Source organism: Oncorhynchus nerka, linkage group LG11 (assembly GCF_034236695.1).
Source record: "Oncorhynchus nerka isolate Pitt River linkage group LG11, Oner_Uvic_2.0, whole genome shotgun sequence".
Lineage (NCBI taxonomy): Eukaryota > Metazoa > Chordata > Actinopteri > Salmoniformes > Salmonidae > Oncorhynchus > Oncorhynchus nerka.
This window is the reverse complement of record NC_088406.1, coordinates 35,752,174-35,777,286: the sequence shown is the minus strand read 5'-3', so window position 1 is coordinate 35,777,286 and position 25,113 is coordinate 35,752,174. Positions and strand designations below refer to the sequence as shown.

At 45.6% G+C, this 25,113-nt stretch overlaps 1 protein-coding gene across 1 annotated transcript in view; it reads right to left on the bottom strand.

Annotated features, from left to right (window-relative positions):
- Window positions 1-25,113, bottom strand: part of LOC115137768 (dynein heavy chain domain-containing protein 1) — a 65,744-nt gene that overhangs the window by 27,014 nt on the left and 13,617 nt on the right. The window contains exons 17-31 of the mRNA XM_065024063.1: window positions 24,327-24,452; window positions 24,010-24,107; window positions 20,590-23,899; window positions 20,309-20,438; window positions 20,020-20,212; window positions 18,660-18,942; window positions 16,580-18,413; window positions 13,657-13,895; window positions 13,231-13,420; window positions 12,840-12,942; window positions 5,529-5,678; window positions 5,106-5,297; window positions 4,646-4,896; window positions 874-1,123; window positions 242-677 (exon numbers count right to left, since the gene is read on the bottom strand). Of these exons, the coding sequence (XP_064880135.1) occupies window positions 242-677; window positions 874-1,123; window positions 4,646-4,896; window positions 5,106-5,297; window positions 5,529-5,678; window positions 12,840-12,942; window positions 13,231-13,420; window positions 13,657-13,895; window positions 16,580-18,413; window positions 18,660-18,942; window positions 20,020-20,212; window positions 20,309-20,438; window positions 20,590-23,899; window positions 24,010-24,107; window positions 24,327-24,452 (7,785 nt within the window). The remainder of the gene's footprint in view (window positions 1-241; window positions 678-873; window positions 1,124-4,645; window positions 4,897-5,105; window positions 5,298-5,528; window positions 5,679-12,839; window positions 12,943-13,230; window positions 13,421-13,656; window positions 13,896-16,579; window positions 18,414-18,659; window positions 18,943-20,019; window positions 20,213-20,308; window positions 20,439-20,589; window positions 23,900-24,009; window positions 24,108-24,326; window positions 24,453-25,113) is intronic.

Here is a 25,113-nt window from a genome sequence, read left to right as displayed (position 1 = left end):
TGGACTGTTTGAAAATGTGAATAAAAAAATATATACATGTATTTTTTAAAATGTGAATCACAATTTTATATTTTGCATATCCCCAATGGAATTTAGTTTTTTTCCCCTTCCAGTTTGGGAATACCTGCCCTAGGTAAAGATCTAGGATCAGCTTCCTCTCCCTCAATCCTAACATTAACCATTAGTGAGGAAAACACAAAACCTACTTAAGATCAGCTCCTAGGGGCTCCTAGTTGCTCACCTGTCAGCAGCATGGCCTGGGCACTCATCTCATGTTGCTGAGCGTCTGCCAGCAGGGGCCAGTGTTGAGCCCAGGGGCCTCTGTATCCCCACAGCAGCAGCTTGAGCACCAGCCTGGGAGGCACCCCGAGCACCTGGCGATGGTCCACCCCTACAGCCCTAGCCAGGGCCATCTGCAGCTCTGCTCCCATAGGGATGGGGACATGGAGAGGGGCCTCAAGGGCCCCAGGTGGCCCAGGGGCTACGGAGGCAGGGTTAGGGAGTAGAGAGGTCCTAGGGTCCTCAGGGTTGATGTTAATGTGTCCAGACAGACACAGCTCTCTCCACTTCCCCAATAGTACCATCCGTACATCTGGCAAAAATGGACCCAGGTAGGTGATTGTGGCAGCCAGGAGCAGAGCGTCCCCTGATATGGTCTGGTTATTCATTTCTGTCTCCTACAGAAGAGAGGAGTGGAGCATGTTATGGTTCTTTATTCTCTAGAATAAAAACAAAATTGCAGTATTGTTAAAAAATATAAAAAATATATGATTAAAATGTAAATAAATTACTGTAGGTAAAATATAGCAGTAAGAGTTGTAATGTAACTATTCCCAATATAGTGCACTACTTTTGACCAGGGCCCAAGTAGTGCACTATATAGGGAATAGGGTTCCATTTGGGACATATCCATTGGTATGTATTAGTATGAGTGTTACTTCCCTTTGCTGCAGCAGTCCAGTCAGTGATGTGACACTGGACCTGCTGTACTGCAGCAGCAGCCTTTCTTTCCAGGGTCTCAGCCTTACGTAGCTGGGTGGTCAGCTCTTCCAGGTCCAGTCTGAGGAACTGCTGCTGTCTCTCCATGTCCTCCAGCTGCTCCCGGGCCTCCTCCTCCTGCAGCCTGGTGTAGTATCGCAATACCTAGATGTTTGTTATTTATTAAAGGCCACCTGCTCCCATGCTTACAATCTTCAAACTTTCCTACTTCTTATATCTAGTTTGACGATGGGAAGGTAAAGACAACGCAATAATTCTATATGGAAGTGTTAGAAAATACACAAATTCATGGGACCAGCGCCATTGCTGGATTCTACAGGATTAGCATTGGAAACATGATCAGTGGAAGGGATATCCAGTAATTAAGTGGCTGCAGATACTTTTAAAAACGTCTAAATGACTAATGACAGTAAAGCAGTTATGGCATTTGTCTGTTGAGTACCTTGCTGAAATTCACTACGATTGTGTTTATTTTTCACTTTAATGGCGAACTTTGTGCTGCTATCACTGACTCCCAGTCATTCCGAATGAGGAAGTTTAGTCCCTTGTTGAATAGTGGCACTAAGAGTTATGGTATATTTGAATCCTCTTGTCTTAACTGGCATATTTTTTGACCTAGTCCTTCATACAGTGCATTTGGAAAGTATTCAGACCCCTTGACCTTTTCCACATTTTGAAACATTACAGCCTTATTCTAAAATTGATTAAATTATTTTTCCCAATCTACACACAATACCCCATAATGACAAAGCAAAAACAAGTTTAGATATTTTTGCAAATGTATAAAAAAATAACACACTGAAATCACATTTACATAAGTAATCAGACCTTTCACTCAGTACTTTGTTGAGGCACCTTTGGCAGTGATTCAAGCATCGAGTCTTCTTGGGTATGAGGCTACAAACTTGGCACACCCTTATTTGAGGAGTTTCTCCCATTCTTCTCTGCAGATCCTCTCAAGCTCTGTCAGGTCGGATGGGGAGGGTCGCTGCATAGCTATTTTCAGGTCTCTTCAGAGATGTTCTATCGGGTTAGAGTCCAGGCTATTGTTAGGCTACTCAAGGACATTGAGACTTGTCCTGAAGCCACTCCTGCTCTGTCTGGCTGTGTGTTTAGGGTTGTTGTCCTGTTGGAAGGTGATCCTTCGTCCTAGTCTGAGGTCCTGAGAACTCTGGACAGAAATTGGACTCATCAGACCAAAGGACAGATTTCCACAAGTCTAATGTTCATTGCTCATGTTTCTTGGCCAAAGCAAGTATCTTCTTATTGGTGTGCTTTGGTTTATTTGCAGCAATTTGACCATGAAGACCATGATTCACACAGTCTCCTCTGAGCAGTTGATGTTGAGATGTGTCTGTTACTTGAACTCAAGCATTTATTTGGGCTGCAATTTCTGAGGCTGGTAACTCTAATGAACTTATCGTCTGCAGCAGAGGTAACTCTGGGTCTTCCTTTCTTGTGGTGGTCCTCATGAGAGCCAGTTTCATCATAGCGCTTGATGGTTTTTGCGAATGCACAGGATTAACTGACCTTCATGTCTTGATGTAATGATGGGCTGTCGATCCTCTTTGTGCTTATTTGAGCTGTTCTTGTCATAATATGGACTTGGTCTTTTACCAAATAGGGCTATCTTTTGTATGCAACACAACTGATTGGCTCAAATGCATTAAGAAGGAAAGAAATTCCACAAATTAACTTTTAACAAGGCACACCTTGAAATGAATTGAAATGCATTCCAGGTGACTTCCTCATGAAGCTGATTGAGAGAATGCCAAGAATGTGCAATGCTGTCATCAAGGGAAAGGGTGCCTACTTTGAAGAATCTCAAATACATTTTGATTTGTTTAACACTGTTTTTGGTTAGTACATGATTCCATATGTGTTATTTCAGAGTTGTGATGTCTACACTATTATTCTACAATGTAGAAAATAGTAAAAATAAAGAAAAACCCTTGAATGAGTAGGTAAGCCAAGTTAACAAACAGATCACCGACCATTTCAAATCCTAAACATGCAATCACCGAGCTGGTCATGTGTGCACCTCAGCCACGCTCAAGGTCCTAAACGATATCATAACCGCCATCAGTAAAAGACAATACCGGGCAGTCGTCTTCATCGACCTGGCCAAGGCTTTCGACTCTGTGTATCACCACATTCTTATCGGCAGACTCAACAGCCTTGGTTTCTCAAATGACTGCCTCGCCTGGTTCACCAACTACTTCTCAGATAGAATTCAGTGTGTCAAATCGGAGGGCCTGTTGTCCGGACTTCTGGCAGTCTCTATGGGGGTGCCACAGGGTTCAATTCTCAGGCCGACTCTCTTCTCTGTATACATCAATGATGTCGCTCTTGCTGCTGGTGATTCTCTGATCCACCTCTACGCAGACGACACCTTTCTGTATACTTCTGGCCCTTCTTTGGACACTGTGTTAACTAACCTCCAGGCGAGCTTCAATGCCATACAACACTCCTTCCGTGGTCTCCAACTGCTCTCAAATGCAAGTAAAACTAAAGGCATGCTCTTCAACCGATCGCTGCCCGCACCTGCCCGCCCATCTAGCATCTCTACTCTGGATGGTTCTGACTTAGAATATGTGGACAACTACAAATACCTAGGTGTCTGGTTAGACTGTAAACTCCTTCCAGACACACATTAAGCATCTCCAATCCAAAATTACATCTAGAATCGGCTTCCTATTTCACAACAAAGCCTCCTTCATTCATGCTGCCAAACATACCCTCGTAAAACGGACTATCCTACCGATCTGTGACTTCAGTGATGTCATTTACAAAATAGCCTCCAACTCTACTCAGCAAACTGGATGTAGTCTATCACAGTGCCATCCGTTTTGTCAACAGAGCCCCATATACTACCCACCACTCTTGTTGGCTGGCCCTCGCTACATATTCGTCGCCAAACGCACTGTCTTCAGGTTATCAAAAAGTCTTTGCTAGGCAAAGCCCCACCTTATCTCAGCTGATTGGTCACCATAGCAGCACCCACCCGTAGCACGCACTCCAGCAGGTATATTTCACTGGTCCTCCCGAAAGCCAACTCCTCCTTTGGCTGCCTTTCCTTCCAGTTCTCTGCTGCCAATGACTGGAACGAATTTCAAAAATCACTGAAGCTGGAGTCTTATCTCCCTCACTAACTTTAAGCATCAGCTGTCAGAGCAGCTTACCGATCATTGCACCTGTACACAGCCCATCTGTAAATAGCCCACCCAACTCCCTCATCCCCATATTGCTATTTATTTTTTTGCTCCTTTGCACCACAGTATCTCTACTTGCACATTCATCTTCTCCACATCTATCACTCCAGTGATAATGCTAAATTGTAATTATTTTTGCCACTATGGCCTATTTATTGCCTTACCTCCCTAATCTTACTACATTTGCACACACTGTATAAATATTTTCTAGTGTGTTATTGACTATGTTTGTTTATCCCATGTGTAACTCTGTTTGTGTCGCACTGCTTTGCTTTATCTTGGCCAGGTCACAGTTGTAAATGAGGACTTGTTCTCAACTGGCCTTACCTGGTTAAATAAATGTGACATAAAAAAAGGTATCCAAACTTTTGACTGGTACTGTATATCACACATACACTACTGTCCTTCAACCAAATTACAACAGGACTTCACACCTGGCCACACGCAGCCGGGCACGGCTCTCCGCCATGCGCACTTCCAGCTGTTTCTTCCGGGTCTCCTGGGGGGCCATGTGGCGCTGGACACAAGCATACTGGTACACTGCCCTCACCCAGCGGCACAGGGACTCACACGCCCGGCTCACACCTCGCACAGACTCCGGTAAGAATGCTCGTTGCGGCACTATCTGGCCCAACTGACGGAACAGGTCGTCGCTCAACATGGAGCGGTCAAAGAACTCCAACTCCTAAGAAAAAACAGACAAGACATCTATTATCTTATGATAGGAGATAATCCTTGAACTTTGATGTAGGTCACTGCAAACTCGCTGTGCATATTACAAAAAGTATCCATACATTTTTTTTTTTTAAAGGATAGGTTAGTTCGTAACTTTCTTAATTCCTCTTATATATTCTACCAATAGAAAATGATGCCTCATCCCATTTGACCCCTGACCTGGAAGAAGTTGGACTGTCCCAGCAGCTGTTTGCTGCTCTCCCAGTTGCGTGGGCGGTTGAATAACAGGCATATGGCATCCATAACGATTATCACTCCGTCTGGGGGAAATCTGTAGCGTCGCACCTCAACCAGGTCTGACGTGCTCAGAGACTGAAGAGCATCAAGTGCAGTCTGGTACAGAGGACTCACCTAGGTAGGTCCAAGGAAACACAACATACAGTATTAGGAACATAAGACAAACATCAAAATGTCCCCCTTTTCCCTACATAGTCCACTATTTTTTATCAGGTCCCTGGTCAAAAGTAGTGCACTATACAGGGAATAGGCAGGCGTAGTGTGCTAATGTGATAAGTATGATGATTGCAGAGAGGTGACTGGGACCATATAGATAGAGAGGCTGATATTATCTATGAGTAGGACCTCCTTGAAGGCGTCCTCTGCCTGCTGTTGGGCCTGATGAGTCTGTTCCTCCAGGTGAGATAGTCTGTTCTCCTCCAGTAGACAGTGCTGCCGGGCACGCTCACACAGCGTTCGCTCTGTGTCTGTCACACGCTGCAGCGGGTACAAGCACTGGAACACAAACAAACAGGCAAACCCATTGATAGGGTGCCATTTGGGAGGTTTCCCATATTTCTAATGTAGTGCACTACTTTTGACCCGGTCCATAGGGCTCTGGTCAAAAGTTGTGCACCATAAAGGAATAAGGATGCTATTTGGGACACAGATATTTGATTTTCAAAGGTACAGTACAGATCATGTTGAACACTGAAGAGAAGCAACACATACAGTCGTGGCTAAAAGTTTTGAGAATGACACAAATATTAATTTTCACAAAGTCTGCTGCCTCAGTTTGTATGATGGCAATTTGCATATACTCCAGAATGTTACGAAGAGTGATCAGATGAATTGCAATTAATTGCAAAGTCCCTCTTTGCCATGCAAATGAACTGAATCCCCCAAAAAACAATTTCAGCCCTGCCACAAAAGGACCAGCTGACATCATGTCAGCGATTCTCTCGTTAACACAGGTGTGAGTGTTGACGAGGACAAGGCAGGAGATCACTCTGTCATGCTGATTAAGTTCGAATAACAGACTGGAAGCTTCAAAAGGAGGGTGGTGCTTAGAATCATTGTTCTTCCTCTGTCATCCATGGTTACCTGCAAGGAAACGCGCCGTCATCATTGCTTTGCACAAAAAGTGCTTCACAGGCAAGGATATTGCTGCCAGTAAGATTGCACCTAAATCAACCATTTATCGGCTCATCAAGAACTTCAAGGAGAGCGGTTCAATTGTTGTGAAGAAGGCTTCAGGGCGCCCAAGAAAGTCCAGCAAGCGCCAGGACCGTCTCCTAAAGTTGATTCAGCTGTGGGATCGGGGCTCCACCAGTACAGAGCTTGCTCAGGAATGGCAGCAGGCAGGTGTGAGTGCATCTGCACGCACAGTGAGGCGAACACTTTTGGAGGATGGCCTGGTGTCAAAGGCAGCAAAGAAGCCACTTCTCTCCAGGAAAAACATCAGGAACAGACTGATATTCTGCAAAAGGTACAGGGATTGGACTGCTGAGGACTGGGGTAAAGTCATTTTCTCTGATGAATCCCCTTTCCAATTGTTTGGGGCATCCGGAAAAAAGCTTGTCCGGAGAAGACAAGGTGAGTGCTACCATCAGTCCTGTGTCATGCCAACAGGACAAAAATCCTGAGACCATTCATGTGTGGGGTTGCTTCTCAGCGAAGGGAGTAGGCAAATCCAAGATGGCGTAACAGTCGAACGTCGTGTCGTGTCTCTTGTAAATATCGTTTAAAAAAATATATTTTTAACATATTTTTCTTTGCATATCTTTTAAAACATTTTGTTAAACCTCAACTTCTAAATACTCTCCTGCATCCCGCCTCACCCAATGTAGCTATTTTCTTCTAAAGTACTTATATCTACTTTGGATCCAGAACCCCTCAACTGAAGCTAGCCAGCTAACTACCAGCTAGCTACCAGCTATCAGTCAGCAAACCATTGCTAGCGGTCTTCAGCTATCCGGTCATCTTCTAACCTTTAGCTCGGAAAGCTCTCGCCAGTTCGAACAACGCGACTCTAACCAGAGCATAACGGACCTATTATTTTTATCCCCGGATTCCCACCGGATTCCCACCGCAAACGGAACATTTTCAGCTGGATTCTTCACAACTAGCTATCTAGCTAACCGCAATCCCAGGATGATTACTCCTGGCTAGCGTTTCCACCCACTTAGCTTGAAGCTAGCCCGGCCAGAGCTCCTGTGCTACCACCGAAGCATACTCCTGGGCTACAATATCCGGACCCACGACCGGTCTATCGATGTCACCGCATGAAGAGGAATAAACAGACTCACCCCATCGCGACGTCCCCCAAAGGCTAACTTTCTAGCCCTTGCTATCTCCTTGCTTGCTAATCCGGCCTGCTAACTGCTAGCTTGTTTAGCCCCGGTCCGCTAACTGCTACCTTGTTTAGCCCTGGCCTACTAACTGTTAGCTTGTTAGCACAGGCCTGCTAACCGTCTGAATCGCCACGTCCCAAACACTCACTGGACCCATATTTACTTTCTCTTTTCGATTTTTAATTTGTTTATACCTTCCGGTAACCTGCCTCACTGTTTTACTCACTGCTTTAGCACACTCTGCTAACCCTGATGTACTTGCCGTGTCTGAATCCTGGCTCAGGAAGGCCACCAAAAATTCTGAGATTTCCATACCCAACTATAACATCTTCCGTCAAGATAGAACTGCCAAAGGGGGAGGAGTTGCAGTCTACTGCAGAGATAGCCTGCAAAGTAATGTCATACTTTCCAGGTCCATACCCAAACAGTTCATACTACTAATCTTGAAAATTACTCTCTCCAGAAATAAGTCTCTCACTGTTGCCGCCTGCTACCGACCCCCCTCAGCACCCAGCTGTGACCTGGACACCATTTGTGAATTGATTGCCCCCCATCTAGCTTCAGAGTTTGTTCTGTTAGGTGACCTAAACTGGGATATGCTTAACACCCCGGCAGTCCTACAATCTAAGCTAGATGCCCTCAATCTCACACAAATCATCAAGGAACCCACCAGGTACAACCCTAAACTGTAAACAAGGGCACCCTCATAGACGTCATCCTGACCAACTGGCCCTCCAAATACACCCCTGCTGTCTTCAACCAGGATCTCAGCGATCACTGCCTCATTGCCTGCATCTGCTACGGAGCCGCAGTCAAACGACCACCCCTCATCACTGTCAAACGCTCCCTAAAACACTTCTGTGAGCAGGCCTTTCTAATCGACCTGGCCCGGGTATCCTGGAAGGACATTGACCTCATCCCGTCAGTTGAGGATGCCTGGTCATTCTTTAAAAGTAACTTCCTCACCATTTTAGATAAGCATGCTCCGTTCAAAAAAATGCAGAACTAAGAACAGATATAGCCCTTGGTTCACTCCAGACCTGACTGCCCTCGACCAGCACAAAAACATCCTGTGGCGCACTGCAATAGCATCGAACAGTCCCCGCGATATGCAACTGTTCAGGGAAGTCAGGAACCAATACACGCAGTCAGTCAGGAAAGCTAAGGCCAGCTTCTTCAGGCAGAAGTTTGTATCCTGTAGCTCCAACTCCAAAAAGTTCTGGGACACTGTGAAGTCCATGGAGAACAAGAGCACCTCCTCCCAGCTGCCCACTGCACTGAGGCTAGGTAACACGGTCACCACCGATAAATCCATGATTATCGAAAACTTCAACAAGCATTTCTCAGCGGCCATGCCTTCCGCCTGGCTACTCCAACCTCGGCCAACAGCTCCGCCCCCCCCCGCAGCTACTCGCCCAAGCCTCTCCAGGTTCTCCTTTACCCAAATCCAGATAGCAGATGTTCTGAAAGAGCTGCAAAACCTGGACCCGTACAAATCAGCTGGACTTGACAATCTGGACCCTCTATTTCTGAAACTATCCGCCGCCATTGTCGCAACCCCTATTACCAGCCTGTTCAACCTCTCTTTCGTATCGTCTGAGATCCCCAAGGATTGGAAAGCTGCCGCAGTCATTCCCCTCTTCAAAGGGGGAGACACCCTGGACCCAAACTGTTACAGACCTATATCCATCCTGCCCAGCCTATCTAAGGTCTTCGAAAGCCAAGTCAACAAACAGGTCACTGACCATCTCGAATCCCACCGTACCTTCTCCGCTGTGCAATCTGGTTTCCGAGCCGGTCACGGGTGCACCTCAGCCACGCTCAAGGTACTAAACGATATCATAACCGCCATCGATAAAAGACAGTACTGTGCAGCCGTCTTCATCGACCTTACCAAGGCTTTCGACTCGGTCAATCACCATATTCTTATCGGCAGACTCAGCAGCCTCGGTTTTTCGGATGACTGCCTTGCCTGGTTCACCAATTACTTTGCAGACAGAGTTCAGTGTGTCAAATCGGAGGGCATGCTGTCCGGTCCTCTGGAAGTCTCTATGGGGGTGCCACAGGGTTCAATCCTCGGGCCGACTCTTTTTTCTGTATATATCAATGATGTTGCTCTTGCTGCGGGCGATTCCCTGTTCCACCTCTACGCAGACGACACCATTCTATATACTTCCGGCCCGTCCTTGGACACTGTGCTATCTAACCTCCAAATGAGCTTCAATGCCATACAACACTCCTTCCGTGGCCTCCAACTGCTCTTAAATGCTAGTAAAACCAAATGCATGCTTTTCAACCGTTCGCTGCCTGCACCCGCACGCCTGACCAGCATCACCACCCTGGATGGTTCCAACCTTGAATATGTGGACATCTATAAGTACCTAGGTGTCTGGCTAGACTGTAAACTCTCTTTCCAGACTCATATCAAACATCTCCAATCGAAAATTAAATCAAGAGTCGGCTTTCTATTCCGCAACAAAGCCTCCTTCACTCACGCCGCCAAACTTACCCTAGTAAAACTGACTATCCTACCGATCCTCGACTTCGGCGATGTCATCTACAAAATTGCTTCCAACACTCTACTCAGCAAACTGGATGCAGTTTATCACAGTGCCATCCGTTTTGTCACTAAAGCACCTTATACCACCCACCACTGCGACTTGTACGCTCTAGTCGGCTGGCCCTCGCTACATATTCGTCGCCAGACCCACTGGCTCCAGGTCATCTACAAATCCATGCTAGGTAAAGCTCTGCCTTATCTCAGTTCACTGGTCACGATGGCAACACCCATCCGTAGCACGCGCTCCAGCAGGTGTATCTCACTGATCATCCCTAAAGCCAACACCTCATTTGGCCGCCTTTCGTTCCAGTTCTCTGCTGCCTGTGACTGGAACGAATTGCAAAAATCGCTGAAGTTGGAGACTTTTATCTCCCTCACCAACTTCAAACATCTGCTATCTCAGCAGCTAACCGATCGCTGCAGCTGTACATAGTCTTTCGGCAAATAGCCCACCCATTTTTACCTACCTCATCCCCATACTGTTTTTATTTATTTATTTATTTTTCTGCTCTTTTGCACACCAATATCTCTACCTGTACATGACCATCTGATCATTTATCACTCCAGTGTTAATCTGCAAAATTGTAATTATTCGCCTACCTCATGCCTTTTGCACACAATGTATATAGACTCCCCTTTTTTTATTCCTTTTGTGTTATTGACTTGTTAATTGTTTACTCCATGTGTAACTCTGTGTTGTCTGCTCACACTGCTATGCTTTATCTTGGCCAGGTCGCAGTTGCAAATGAGAACTTGTTCTCAACTAGCCTACCTGGTTAAATAAAGGTGAAATAATAAAAAATAAAAATAAAAAAGGCTCACTCACAATTTTGCCTAAGAACACAGCCATGAATAAAGAATGGTACCAACACATCCTCTGACAGCAACTTCTCCCAACCATCCAGGAACCGTTTGGTGACAAACAATGCCTTTTCCAGCATGATGGAGCACTTTGCAATAAGGCAAAAGTGATAACTAAGTGGCTCGGAGAACAAAACATCGATATTTTGGGTCCATGGCCAGGAAACTCCCCAGACCTTAATCCCATTGAGAACTTGTGGTCAATCCTCAAGAGGCGGGTGGACAAACAAAAACCCACAAATTCTGACAAACTTCAAGCATTGATTATGCAAGAATGGGCTGCCATCAGTCAGGATGTGGCCCAGAAGTTAATTGACAGCATGCCAGGGCAGATTGCAGAGGTCAACTCAGCAAATATTGCATCAACTTCATGTAATTGTCAATAAGAGCCTTTGACACTTATGAAATGATTATACTTCAGTATTCCATAGTAACATCTGCCAAAAATATCTAAAGATACTGAAGCAGCAAACTTTGAAAATTATTATTTGTCATTCTTAACTTTTGGCCACGACTGTACAGTAATAGTCAAAGGTTTGGACACCTACTCATTCAAGGGTTTTTCTTTATTTTTACTATTTTCTACATTGTAGAATAATAGTTTAGACATCACAACTATGAAACAACACATGGAATCATGTAGTAACTAAAGTGTTAAACAAATCAAAATATATTTTAGATTTTTCAAAGTAGCTACCCTTTGCCTTGGCATTCGCTCAACCAGCTTCACCTGGAATGCATTTCCAACCGTCTTGAAGGAGTTCCCATAAATGCTGAGCCCTTTTGGCTGCAGTGGGTCTCCTTCTTAGTCAAATAGCCCTTACACAGCCTGGAGGTGTGTTGGGTGATGGTGAAAAACAAATGATAGTCCCACTAAGCGCAAACCAGATAGGATGGCATATCGCTGCAGAATGTTGTGGTAGTCATGCTGGTTAAGTGTGCCTTGAATTCTAAATAAATCTGAGTGTCAACAGAAAAGCACCCCCACACCGTCACACCTCCACCTTCAATGGTTCACAGTGGGAACCACACATGCAGAGACAATCCATTAAAATTTGGACTCATCAGACCAAAGGAAAGATTTCCACCGGTCTAATGTCCATTGCGCGTGTTTCTTGGCCAAAGCAAGTCTCCTCTTCTTATTGGTGTCCTTTAGTAGTGGTTTCATGCAGCAATTCACCCATGAAGGCCTGATTCACGCAGTCTCCTCTGAACAGTTGATGTTGAGATGTGTCTGTTACTTGAATTCTGTGAAACATTTATTTTGGCTGCAATCTGAGGCTAGTAACTCTAATGAACTTATCCTCTGTAGCAGAGGTAACTCTGGGTCTTCCTTTCCTGTGTCGGTCCTCATGAGAGCCAGTTTCATCGTAGTGCTTGATGGTTTTGCGACTGCACTTGAAGAAACTTGACCTTCATGTCTTGAAGTAATGATGGACTGTCGTTTCTCTTTGCTTATTTGAGCTGTTCTTGCCATAATATGGTCTTGGTCTTACCTTGTCACAACACAACCGATTGGCTCAAACGCACTCAGGAAAGAAATTCAAAAAATGTACTTTTTAACAAGACACACCTGTTAATTGAAATGCATTTCAGGTGACTACCTCATGAAGCTGGTTGAAAGAATGCCAAGAGTGTGCAAAGCTGTCATCAAGGTGGCTACTTTGAAGAATCACAAATATAAAATATATTTGATTTGTTTAACACTTTTCTTTGGTTACTACATGATTCCATATGTGTTATTTCATAGTTTTGATGTCTTCACTATTATTGTAAAATGTAGAAAATAGTAAAAATAAAGAAAAACTTTAATGAATAGGTTTGTCCAAACATTTGACTGGTACTGTAACTCAGTGCTCTCCTTAGAGCCAGACATGTACGTTAGTTTTTCCAGTTGGTTACCTTTTGTGTTTCTGCAATCTTCCTCTTCAGTCTGACAACTTCCTGGCTGTTCTGCTCAGCTGTGTCTGTCATGTCTTTCACACGGGCCAAGATTGTTGACACTCTGAGGGAGCAAGATGGATACATGTAAGTTTGACACATTTTGACAGCTCATTTTCTACAACACAAAATAGAACTAAACATTACTGTTACGGGCTTTACATTCTTAGACAAACCAATTTTCCAGGTATTTGTGTCTGATTGATAACAGATACAAAGGAAGTCCCTGGTTGTGTACTGAATGGCACCCTATTCCACATATAGTGCACTAATATGTGAGCTCTGGTCAAAAGTTGTGTAGTATGTAGGGAATAGGGTGCCATTTGGCACACAAGCCATACGTCCTCCTCACCTGTTGGCCTGGCCCCGGCCCTGTTCACAGAGGTGGCTGCAGAGGTGGAAGAAGTGAGCGATCAGCTCCAAAAATGTCTGGGGGCTGAAAGGCTGGAGGTCCGGGTGGAGGATGGAGGCATATTTACAGGCAGACTGGTGGATCCCTGCCATGGCCTCAGAAATACTGCCCACTAAGACATCTCTGTCCACTACGGAAGGTACATAACAGCAACATTAGATACATGTATAAATTCTTTATTAATTTGTGTTAACAGAGACATGATGTAAATGTTATGTTGGAAATAAATCATGGATCATTCTCAAATGGCATCCTATTCCCACCTTTGGGCTCTGGTCAAAAATAGTGCACTATGAACCTTGATCAAAAGTAGTGCACTATATAGGGAATAGGATGACATTTGGGACAAACTCAAGATAAACCAACCTTTGCTTTCTGTGTCGGGTATCTGCAGGCTCTCTCTGAGGCGACAAAAGGCTGCCTCAACAAGGGACTGGGTGGACCAAGGCTGGTATACCTCCACACAGCAGCAGAGGCTGAGAGCCTTGGTCATGTGCGCCACTGCCAGGGTTACTGAGGCGTTCTCAGGAGGCATCTCACTGGTGTCTGGGGAGAAGGGCAGCAGCAGGAACACATGCACATTCCTCTGGGTCTGTCTGAAATACCTGCATCAAAAATCACAATGGTCTTTCAAATAATGACATTTAAGGGAATCTCATATTACACACATAAAAAAATGTCACATTTTAGTAGATATGTGCATCTTTCCTTACAAGCACGATTCGATACGCATCTAGATACATGGGCTCCGATACAATACTTTGTTTGAAACGATTCAGTGTGATTCGATTTGATTAGTGGTACAAATCGGTGCGATTCTGTTCGATATTATTTAATATTACTAACAAGTGTTGCATGAACATTCATTTTCCATTCTAAATTAATATTTGATACTGATGGAGTTCAGGGGCCGGATTCACAAAAGATTACTTACGAAAAAACGTACGGTTTTGTGAATCCGGCCCCAGGAGTTGAGCTGGATCTGTCTGAGCTGACTCCTCTGAGCTAAAGCGCCCTGTGTGTGTGTGTTTGTTTAACTATACTTGTGGGGACCACAAATACACCCAATTTTTTTTATTTATAAAAGGTTCGGTTTAGGGAAAATTGGATTTTGAATGGGAATCAATTGTGTCCCCACAAGATTAGTATAGTATTAGTAAAAAAGTTATATAAAAAAAAACTAAAAAACATTAGTGAACTGGCGACTCGCAATGTTTTAATCTTTTTTTCTTACTGATGCATGCTTCATCTGGATCGGTTTGGGCTACTCATTAAAGGGCTTTTCTTTGTTTGTACTATTGCCTACATTATAGAATAATAGTGAAGACATCAAAACTATGAAATAACACATATGGAATCATGTGGTAAGCAAAAAAAAGTGTGAAACAAAATATATTTTATATTCAAAGATAGCTTTGCACACGCTTGGTATTCTCTCAACCAGCTTCATGAGGTAGTCACCTGGAATGCATTTCAATTAACAGGTGTGCCTCGTTGAAAGTTCCTTTGTGAAATTTCTTTCCTTCTTAATACATTTGAGCCAATCAGTTATGTTGTGACAGGGGGGTATACAGACCAAGTCCATATTATGGCAGGAACAGCTCAAATAAGCAAAGACAAACGACAGCCCATCACTACTTTAAGACATGAAGGTCAGTCAATTCGGGAAAATTTCTTCAAGTGCAGTCGCAAAAACCATCAAGCACTACGATGAAACTGGCTCTCATGAGGACCGAAATTGCAGCCAAAATAAATGCTTCACAGAGTTCAAGTAACAGATATCTCAACATCAACTGTTCAGAGGAGACTGTGTGAATCAGGCCTTCAGAATTTCTGCAAAGAACCCACTACTAAAGGACACCAATAAGAAGAGACTTGCTTGTGCCAAGAAACATGAACAATGGACATTAGACCGGTAGAAATGTGTCCTTTGGTCTGGAGTTTTTGGTTCCAAACGCTGTGTATTTTTGAGACGTGATGTTGGTGAATGGATGATCTATGCATGTGTATTTCTCACCGTAAAGCATAGAGGAGGAGGTGTGGCGGTGCTTTGCTGGCGACACTGATTTATTTAGAATTCAAGACACACTTAACCAGCATGGCTACCACAACATTCTGCTGCAAAACGCCATCCCATCTCGTTTGGGCTTACACGGAACCCAAACCACCAAGCGTGTGCCATCGTGCAGAAATGTATTTTGTCCCCCTACAACAAACACGATCACGACACGCAGGTTAAAATATCAAAACAAACTCTGAAGTAATGACATTAATTTGGGGACAGGTCGAAAAGCATTAAACATGTATGGCAATTTAGCTAGTTAGCTTGCGCTTGCTAGCTAATTTGTCCTATTTAGCTAGCTTGCTGTTGCTAGCTAATTTGTCCTGGGATATAAATATTGAGTTGTTATTTTACCTGAAATGCATAAGGTCCTCTACTCTGACAATTAATCCACACATAAAACAGCCAACCGAATCATTTCTAGTCATCTCTCTTTCTTCCAGGCTTTTTCATCTTTGAACTTATATGGTGATCGCATCTAAACTTTCATAGTATTACCACGACGACCGGCAAAACAGTCTTTCAATCACCCACGTGGGTATAACCAATGAGGAGATGGCATGTGGGTACCTGCTTCTATAAACCAATGAGAAGATGGAAGAGGCAGGACTTTCAGCGCAATCTACCTCAGAAATGAGAAAGGAGTTCTATTTTAGCCCTTGGCATCGCAGACGCTCGTTGGCGCGCACGCAATAATTGAATAACATGGATTTCTAATTTTATTTTGCGACGCTCGCGCATGCGACGTGTCCGGTCTGGTCAGCATGTGAGTCTAACTATCATTTGTTTTCCAACAGGACAATGGCCCAACACACCTCCAGGCTGTGTAAGGGCTTTTGACCAAGAAGGAGAGTGATGGAGTGCTGCATCAGATGACCTGGCCTCCACAATCCCCCGACCTCAACCCAATTGAGATGGTTTGGGATGAGTCGGACCGCAGAGTGAAGGAAAAGCAGCCAACAAGTGCTTAGCATATGTGGGAACTCCTTCAAAACTGTTGGAAAAGCATTCCAGGTGAAGCTGGTTGAGAGAATGCCAAGAGTGTGCAAAGCTGTCATCAAGGCAAAGGGTGGCTAATTGAAGAATCTCAAATATAAAATACATTTAGATTTGTTTAACACTTTTTTGGTTACTACATGATTCCATATGTGCTATTTCATAGTTGTGATGGCTTCACTATTAGTAGTGTATACAGAAAGTAATTTGTAGAAACACCTATTTTCTTACTTCTCAAGGGCCTGGTCATCTCGTAGGCGATTGCGTGAGTTCTTGATGAGAGCGTTGATTCTCAGCACCAGATTCTTCAGCTCCTCATCAGAGTAGAGCCCTGGGAAGGTCCCATCAGCCATCACCACTATCAGTTCATCTCTGGCAGCTTGACTGGTCTCCTCGTGGACAAGTATCACCACATTGCCACCGTGCACGCCTGCCTGGCCACCTGCCTCCCGCAGCATCTCACGCAACTGACTCTCATTCCCAGGATGCACCTCTATCAACTGATAGCCAGTGAGATAGGCAGCTAAACGCACTGTGGTCTTTCGGCCTGTGCCTCTCACAGCCCCAAACAGAGCCCCATGCCCGCCAGGTATGAGCAGAGCCCTGAGGACGTGCACCAGCTGACATACCCTCTGCCTGTGCACAGTGTAACTAGAGGTGCTCCTGTAGTTATCATCAAACTCCTCTTCTTCCTCCTCCTCTTTGCTTTTGACTGTGAAAGCCAGCTGCTGAACTAGTAACCCCAGGTCTCTTTCCAGGTAGGCAGAGTTGCGTTTGAAATTGTGCTGCTGAGACATGGAAGGGAGCGGCTCCAATAGCTCTACACTAAAGACAACATGTTGAATAGTAGTCTCCATGTCCTGCAGGAGTTGTAAAGGCACAAGGGGCCTGGCTGGGCTGGGCTCAGTCTGTGGGGTCTGTTCACACAGCTTATGGCTCCTCTTCCAGTCTGACTGATTGACTGGTTTAGGTCCTTTTGGAGGAGAGGGATCCAGTGCTTGATGTGAGCTTGATATGAGCTGTGTCGGTTGAAAAAGAGAGACATCTTTCTTGAGGGGTTTCTTCACATGCTTTTTCTTGTCATTTTCTTGTTTTGGGGGGTAGATCTCACCAAATAAATCATCCTCACTACTGCCCCATGAGCTGGAGTCTGAGCTGCTCACCCTGTCAGAAAACTCTGCTTGCTCCTCCTGTTCTGTGTGTGTTTCAGCCTTAATAGGCAATGGGGACTTGGCAGGCTGATTTGGAGTGGATGGTCGCTGATGGCTTGACTTCTGGTAGTCTGTTGGTGTAGGAGGGGGTATATGTGTGCTAGGCTTAGTTGATGCAGCACATGGGGTGTCCTCTGCTCTTGCAGTCTGGAGTTTAACTGTCATCCTGCTGCTGTAGTGTCTCTCTGACACCTTGGCCATCAGTGACACCAGCGCTTGGCCCTCATCCTCTGAGCACAGCCGGTCTCCAAATGTGCGCAGACACTCATGCATCCACAGACGAGCTATGTTGAGCATGTTGGCTGCAGGGCCCAGTGTGGCTGGAGCAAAGCAAGGCAGGGCAGAGGAAGAGTGAAGAACCCTGAGGCTAATCTTCTTCTGGAGTGATTGTCTGGTAGAGTTGCGCGGTGCCCATAAGCATATGCCATGAAACACCTTCTGCAGGTCATGCATGGAGAAGAGGAAGTGTGGCCTGTGGACGTTGGGTTGGAACTGCTCACACACGGCATAATACAGGTCTAAGGTTGCAGTGATGATACATCGTGCCATATCCATGTACCTGGGCATGCATGGGAACTCTTTGAGCCAGTTCTGTAGCTGTGGAGAGTGGATGGAGAATAAAACATCTATAGACAAGCTGGGCAGCACCAAGATGGAGAAGTGACGGGAGAGGCGGGAGGAGATCCGATTGCAATCTGACTGGTTGCCCACTCCTGATGTGCGGCAGGTACCCAAGTAGCTGATAGCTCCGGAACTAAACAGCTTGAAATGATAACCATCTGAAGTTAGAACGCCGCCCCGAGAAATGCACTGCCGCAGTGTCTCCAGAGCCATGGACGTCTTTCCAAAAGCATCTACAGTAAAGAGAAGAGCAGAGTTTGGGTTACCATTAGATTTATCTTTGATAATGAAAAATATCCACAAAAACAAATCTTCAAAAATCCCCCCAAAAATATGGGCCCCGGGTAAAAAGTAGCAAAGGTAGAGCACGGTATAGGGAGTAGGATTCCATTTGGGATGCAAACTAGATTTATCTTTAAAATATTCACAAATTAAAATAAAAAACCTCATTCACAAACGCAGGGTTCCTACTAACTCACCACAGGGAGCTTCATGGAGGTCATCCACAAACAGGAGCAGTCCAGGCTGCTTGATCATAGTACCCATGGTTCCTAACCGGGTCTTCTGGCAGCCCATGCTCTCCAGCACGTTGCGCAGGTCAGTGGATCTCAGGCGTGGGCTGGCAGGCAGGCGGATGTGTGCCCTGTCCTGACTTAATAGAGAATGACACAGCATGGTCTTCCCTGAGCCTGCCTCTCCCACCAGCATCGCTGGCTGTTTGGCCTCCAACATCAGGTCCAGCAGGTAGGCATATTTCTCATACTGAGTGAATAAGGACAGCATGGATGTATGTGAAAATAGACAGTGTGATATGAATACAATCAGGGAATGGAACCGGTTAAGGGAATAGAACCAACAACTGGAAAATAATGACATTTTTCGAGGAACAGAATCAAAACCGGGAACGAAAGTGATCTATACTGTTCTGGAACAGAATCGTTATTTTAAAAGCATGGGAACCGGTTAATTACGTTATTTTACGTTCCAGGGATTTTTTTTCCATTCACACAAAAAAACACAACAAAGTGCAAAGCCTTCACTCTTATTCCAGTGTCTGCCTGCCTGCCAGATTAAAATTTTAGCCACTGTGTGTGTGTGTAGGCTATCTGCCCCTCCCCTTCCGAAGTGTAGTCTACTAGCCTACTACTGACATTACAAGCTTGATACAGAATTTAGGATGAGAGATTTTTAATTAGAGAAGAATGGATTAACTTTTTCAATGCTATTAAAGGACGCTACAGTTATCAGGTTTCACATTGGATTTATTAACTACAAAAAGGTAAGATGTGTTATTATTTCAATTCTGGTGGTGCTCTGCACACACAAGCTTGTTAGCTAGTTTTGGTCCAACGTTAAACCAACTCTCTGAAGTTCAAAGACATTAAAAGTTCCTTCATAGAAACTGGTCCTCCGTAGGCATAATTCTGTGGGCCTAATTCAGATTATGCATGTCATAGCAACGAGATGCCCAGAGCGTTCAAAGCAAGCAGCTTCCTCCACCCTCTCTCGCTTTCTCCTCACCGGCAAAATTTCAATTGCATCTTGCGCCCTATACTTGTCTAATGAATGCATGCAAATAGCTACAGCTTTTGCCCACACCATTGCAAGCTGTTCTATCCGATGTGATTGGTGAAGTTATTTAATGTTGAGTTAAATGTAAAAAAAAATATTTCTGTGGTTTAAGGTTTAAAAAGGAACAGAAAGAACGTGGAACATAATGAGAAAAAAATGCTTCTGTTCAGAACGAAACTATTACAAAATAATTTTGGTTCCAACCTCTAGATGCAATCAAATCAGTAAAACCACACATTATGACAGTTGGAAGATTGGGGGGCTAACCTGGGGGACAGTTGTGTAGACCATCTGTGGGCTCTTGCTCCTGGAACAGTTGATGGGGTTGCTAGTGTCTCCCATCATCCCCTCACTCAGGTTAAAAAAGTGTTCAAAGACCGTCCCCTCAGAGGGAACCTCCACTCTGTACCGGCTCTCAAATAGCGCCTCACGAGCTAGCAAGTCAAACTGGGGCCAGTGTCTGAAATATAGAAATCATATTTTGTATTATCAAGTCCTGTACAGTTGTGAGATTATAAGACTTGACTGAAAATAAAACAGAATAACAGTGTCTGACCTGGGATGCAGGTGTCCGCCAAAGCCCCAGATATAAGCCACAAGAAAGAGGTTCCTGGCTTGAATCTCTTGCTGAGTTGAAGGGATCAGGGCATCTGTGCATGTCGGGTGAGCTCCAACGGGGTTCATTTCTTACAGCATTAGGAGAGAGGCAACTAGCTGTTAATATGTGACAAAATTAAACTAAGAAATCATAATATGAACATGCACTGTACAGTTTATAGTTATTTGTACTCTTGATCATTTATATTCATGAACATAGTATGCTGCTATTTACAACACCTCTTTTGTCTGTCATCCTTGGTGTAGCTTTTAACCCACGTCCTTTCCCAAACTGCTCCAGGAGGGCATGTAGAATCCTAATGAATGAATTCACTTCTTGCAGTCCATAAGTGATGCCTTTACTGAATTTACTGGATCCATCTCCCTCGCTGTGCATGACAGGTGTGAGGGCCTTGTGCCTAATGAAAGTGAGTGTGCTAGAGAAAAGGTCCTCAGCCAAACGGTTCCACATCTTCAGGGTCCCCTGATCCAGACTGTGCTCTCTGTAGAGAGCATCCATTTCGACCTTCCACACAGCCTTCCACAGGTCCTTCCCAGAGAGATACACCAGGTTGCAGCGGGTCACTGCAGAAGGGGCTGCATCTCCCAGGTCTGTGACCTCTGCCAATAGTTTCAGCTCCTTGTGGGATGGCCGAACCTTCTCTCCTGAGGAGAGGCACAGGAAGGGATCCTCAGGATTGCAGAGGGTGCTGAAGGAGTCCAACCAACCAGGCTGCCCCAACGGCTCTCCATCCATCACCAGCCACTTCCCCTTCCTCGTCTGACCCCCCGTCTTCTTCTTTTTAGAGGTGGTGGTGGCTGACAAGTCATGCTGCTCTGAGCCTCTCAGTACTTTTGTGAAAGCACCATCCCACCAGGACCCCTGCTGTTCATAGCAGCCCCCAAAGAGCTCCTCGTGGGACAAAGCATTGGGGAATAAGACCACGGTGTCAACAGAGCTCCAGTTTGAAGTAGAGGACTGGTAATCAGTTTCCATACCATCTCCTTCACAGGTGAGATCCTCATCAAATTCGGCCTCCTCTGCCCTAGCTGCCAGTCTACGCAGTGCTCCGGCCAGGGCACGGTAGCAGGTTGTCTTTCCACTCCCAGCAGGGCCAACCAGAAGAACTGCTCTGGAGAGCTTCATAGCCTGATAGAGGGTGAGTGCATTGCGCAGCACTTTGGTATCAGCATGGAACCCCGTTTGTTGCAGCTCCTCTGTAACTGCTGTCTTCAGGATGTTCTGTTCCCCTTCCTCCTCAATGTACTGTTGGAGAATAGGGTGGGAGCGCGCCACTGGAAAGATCTCTTCAAATATGGTGCGGAACTGTGAGGCTTTCTTCTGCTCAAAGATAGCCGATAGTAGGATTGACAAAACACTGTTGACAACAGCCTGCTCCTCCAACACAGCTTGCATGAGGGCAGCAGACTGGTTGGCACTCTTGTAGTGGGTAGACTGGGGACATTTGTCTCCTCCATCTGTCTCAGGGGGGTTGAGGATCCCATCCAGAGGAAGCCTAGGAGCGTCAGGTTCCTCCCTCAACACTTTCTCCATATGCACATCCAGCCGGCTGTTGCTGCGGAGATGTGTCCCAGAGGCAGCAATGACGTTTCTGAGAAGAACCATCCAGGATGTCTGCTCACCACTGACAGAATCAGGGAGACAGAGGGAGTCTTTGGCCAGGCTAAAAAGGGAGATCAGCCGTCGACTTATAGACACAGCATCTGAGAAGCCCAGGGAGACTAGCATGACCTCTGTGATGATCCTGTAGTCAGGGTGGGCCAACGAAATTGGCCTGGTAGCCACTCGCAGATTCTCTGGGACCTCTGTTGTGTATCCTCGTGATGAAATGATTACACAGCCATAGCTCAGTTTGGCAAATATGTTTTCCCCAGAAAAAGACATCTGGCACTCAAGCTCATTAGACTTCCTGCAGTCTTTCCAAATGTCGCCATGGCTGTCTCTTGGTGAAACTGTACCATCTCCGTTTGGGTTGGAGAAACTGGATAAAGGCTTGGTATGGGTCTCAAAGCCTTTCTGCTGAGTATTTCTCTGCAGGATGGACAGGGATTGGTGAATGTCTGAAAGATGCTGCCCTAGTTGGGAAAGCACTCCCTGGGTCATCAGGTCTACACAGTCCAGGACCAGCCAGGCCCCGGTCTGAAGGGCACCAAACAGCATCTGCTGGACGACAGAGGGACTCGTATTGACACAACACTGTAAGGAGATGACCTGACGTCCCAGTGCTCTTCCTAACTGAACCACAGTCTTCCTCTTTCCAGACATGCAAGGTCCACTTACAAAGCCACACCTGTAGCTGGTCAGAGCCAAGAGGATACCCAGTATTGCTCTATCTGTGGAGGGGGTGTTTACTAATATCCAGTGCTCTGGGCCAAGGTATTCGTAACCATAGGGCAGCTGGGTGCCCAAGATTTCAACATAGCACAAATCATGGTGTCCCTCTTGTGTTGTTGACTCATTCTGAGTGTCTGTAATCAGATGGTACTTCATCAAACTCTGCCACTCAAAAGACGACTCGAGGTCACACTTTACCTCCATGAGCCTAGATAACTGTTGCGAGTGGTTCATGGTGAGTAACACCAGAGCATGCAGCACTGTCACCATGCGCTGGGTGGTCATTGATTTGTCAATATCACCCGTGATGCCGTCTTGTATGGCTTGGCACAAGCTCTGGAGTTTGGAAGCATTTTGTGCCTTGATGCGGGACCACTTGACCGGAGCTGAGGCCTTGTAAGCCGTCCGAACTTCACTGCACCATAAAGCCTCTTCAGCCACTAACAGGCATTGCAGTGGGTAGTCAGAGAGTATACTCCACATAGAAGGCAAATCGTTCACTCCTTTTGCTTCTTTACCCTCTTCCTTTCTGAGGGAGCTTGATGGGCTGGTGTAGCGAAACGGGTCATGTGACAGGGAGTCCCCAACTTTCTTCTCCCATTCCGGGTCCAACAGCTCGAACTGTTGTCGTGCCACAGCACACTGCATCATGAGCTGCTTCATGGCCTGTTGAAGCTGCAGCTCCAGGAGACATAGCCACACCAGGGGGTTGAGGTTTGGCTCCAGGGGGCAGAGGAAGGGCACGTGCTCCCTGACACTACCATACACCCCTCGTACACACATCTGGGTGTCAGAGAGATCTAAGCCACTACTCAGATCTGTCACATCAGAGGGCATGTCAGTTTTGCTGTCCACCTCCAGCCAGCGCACCCCTCGGAAACACTTACGCACCAGAGGGAGCAGAGCGGAGGGTGTGGGGTGCAGAGAGAGGAGTTTGATCACCTCCCCATCGCTCAGGAAGCAGAGGCGAGGGAACTCCCTGCGGGGAGAGCCCAGGAGGTACAGCAGCTGGTTAGAAATACCCTCCATGGTGGACAGACCCTCTATGAGGAGAACACGGAGGCTGTGTCCATGGAAGCAGCAAGTCAACTCTGTTGTCTTCCTGAGCCGCACTATGTTCAGCACGTGGGGGTCCCTTAGTGTAGTTTGGATAATCTCCTTGAAAGTCTTATCCACAGGAAGGAACCTGTTCAACTGTGGTCAAAGACCAAGACAACATTATCATTTAGTTATCCTGCATCACCCTCCAAAACAATCTATAATTGTGGCAGTTGTGGCAGAGGCATAAGAGACCCTGAACTCACCAGTTCTGCCTTCTGAACACTGACCGTTGTCTCGTAGAACATTTTGCTAAGGAAGACCCACTTCTGCTGGTACCTTTCAAAGAAATCAAGCAGTTCCTCTACATATTGCAAGTAGAGGAAAATATGGAAGTAAATCACAGTTGATAAAAAGTAGTATAAAGACGTCACAATAGGAGGACATTGTTAAACAGTATGGTCTTGAAAACAGTCATATTTATGTAAAGAAAGATCTATCTTCCCAAGCTTTTTGATTACTAGGGGTCTGGTCAAAAGTAGTGCACTTTGACATTTTGGGGGTGTAGCCTAGTTTACATTACCCAGTTCTTGCAACAGTTGCACCCAGTGTTCCACCTCCAGCCTGAACTCAGCAACGTGAGGAGAGAGCAGCATGTTGGACAGAGTCATTACACTGTCCTGTGTCTGAGCCAGGAGTGTCTCCAGACCTACAGTAAGAAATCAATACGTGTTTACGTGTTGCTGTGCGTTTTGTTGCAAACCTTACTTTGCTAACTGACAACTTTACGTTTTTTCTTTTTAATTACCGTTTATATTTTTAGTTTTTCCCTCACTCAACTTCTTTTCATTCAACTTTTTCACTCCGGACGCTTTATCTGGACATGGTTCGTCAGGACCTCCAACAGCCAAAGCTAAGTAGTAACATTAACATGATGCCTTCTAATTGCAGTCGCTGTACTCATAATATACAGGAGAACGATCGCCTTACGGCGAGGATAGCTGTGCTGCAGGCCCAGCTTCAGACGCAATCGTTAGGCAAGGATAATTTCAGTGTAGGAAAGGATGAAACAGCGTCTGTGCCACCAGTAAGTACAGATAGTAACGTTAGTATAAATCCCCTCGCACGGTCCCCGCAGCCGGACAACTTTCTCATGGCTTCTGGAGGGAAATGCTGTAGGAATGCTCAACCGGTGTCGCTCATTCAGCCGACAGAAACTTTCAACCGGTTTTCCCCATTAAGCAGCGAGTCGGAGTCTGAGGCCGAGCCTTCTCGTCTCTACTCCTCCCGTTACGGGGTCTTCTCTTGTCTCTACTCCTCCCGTTACGGGGTCTGAGACGCCTAAGCTTCCCACCATTAGCTCTGACAAA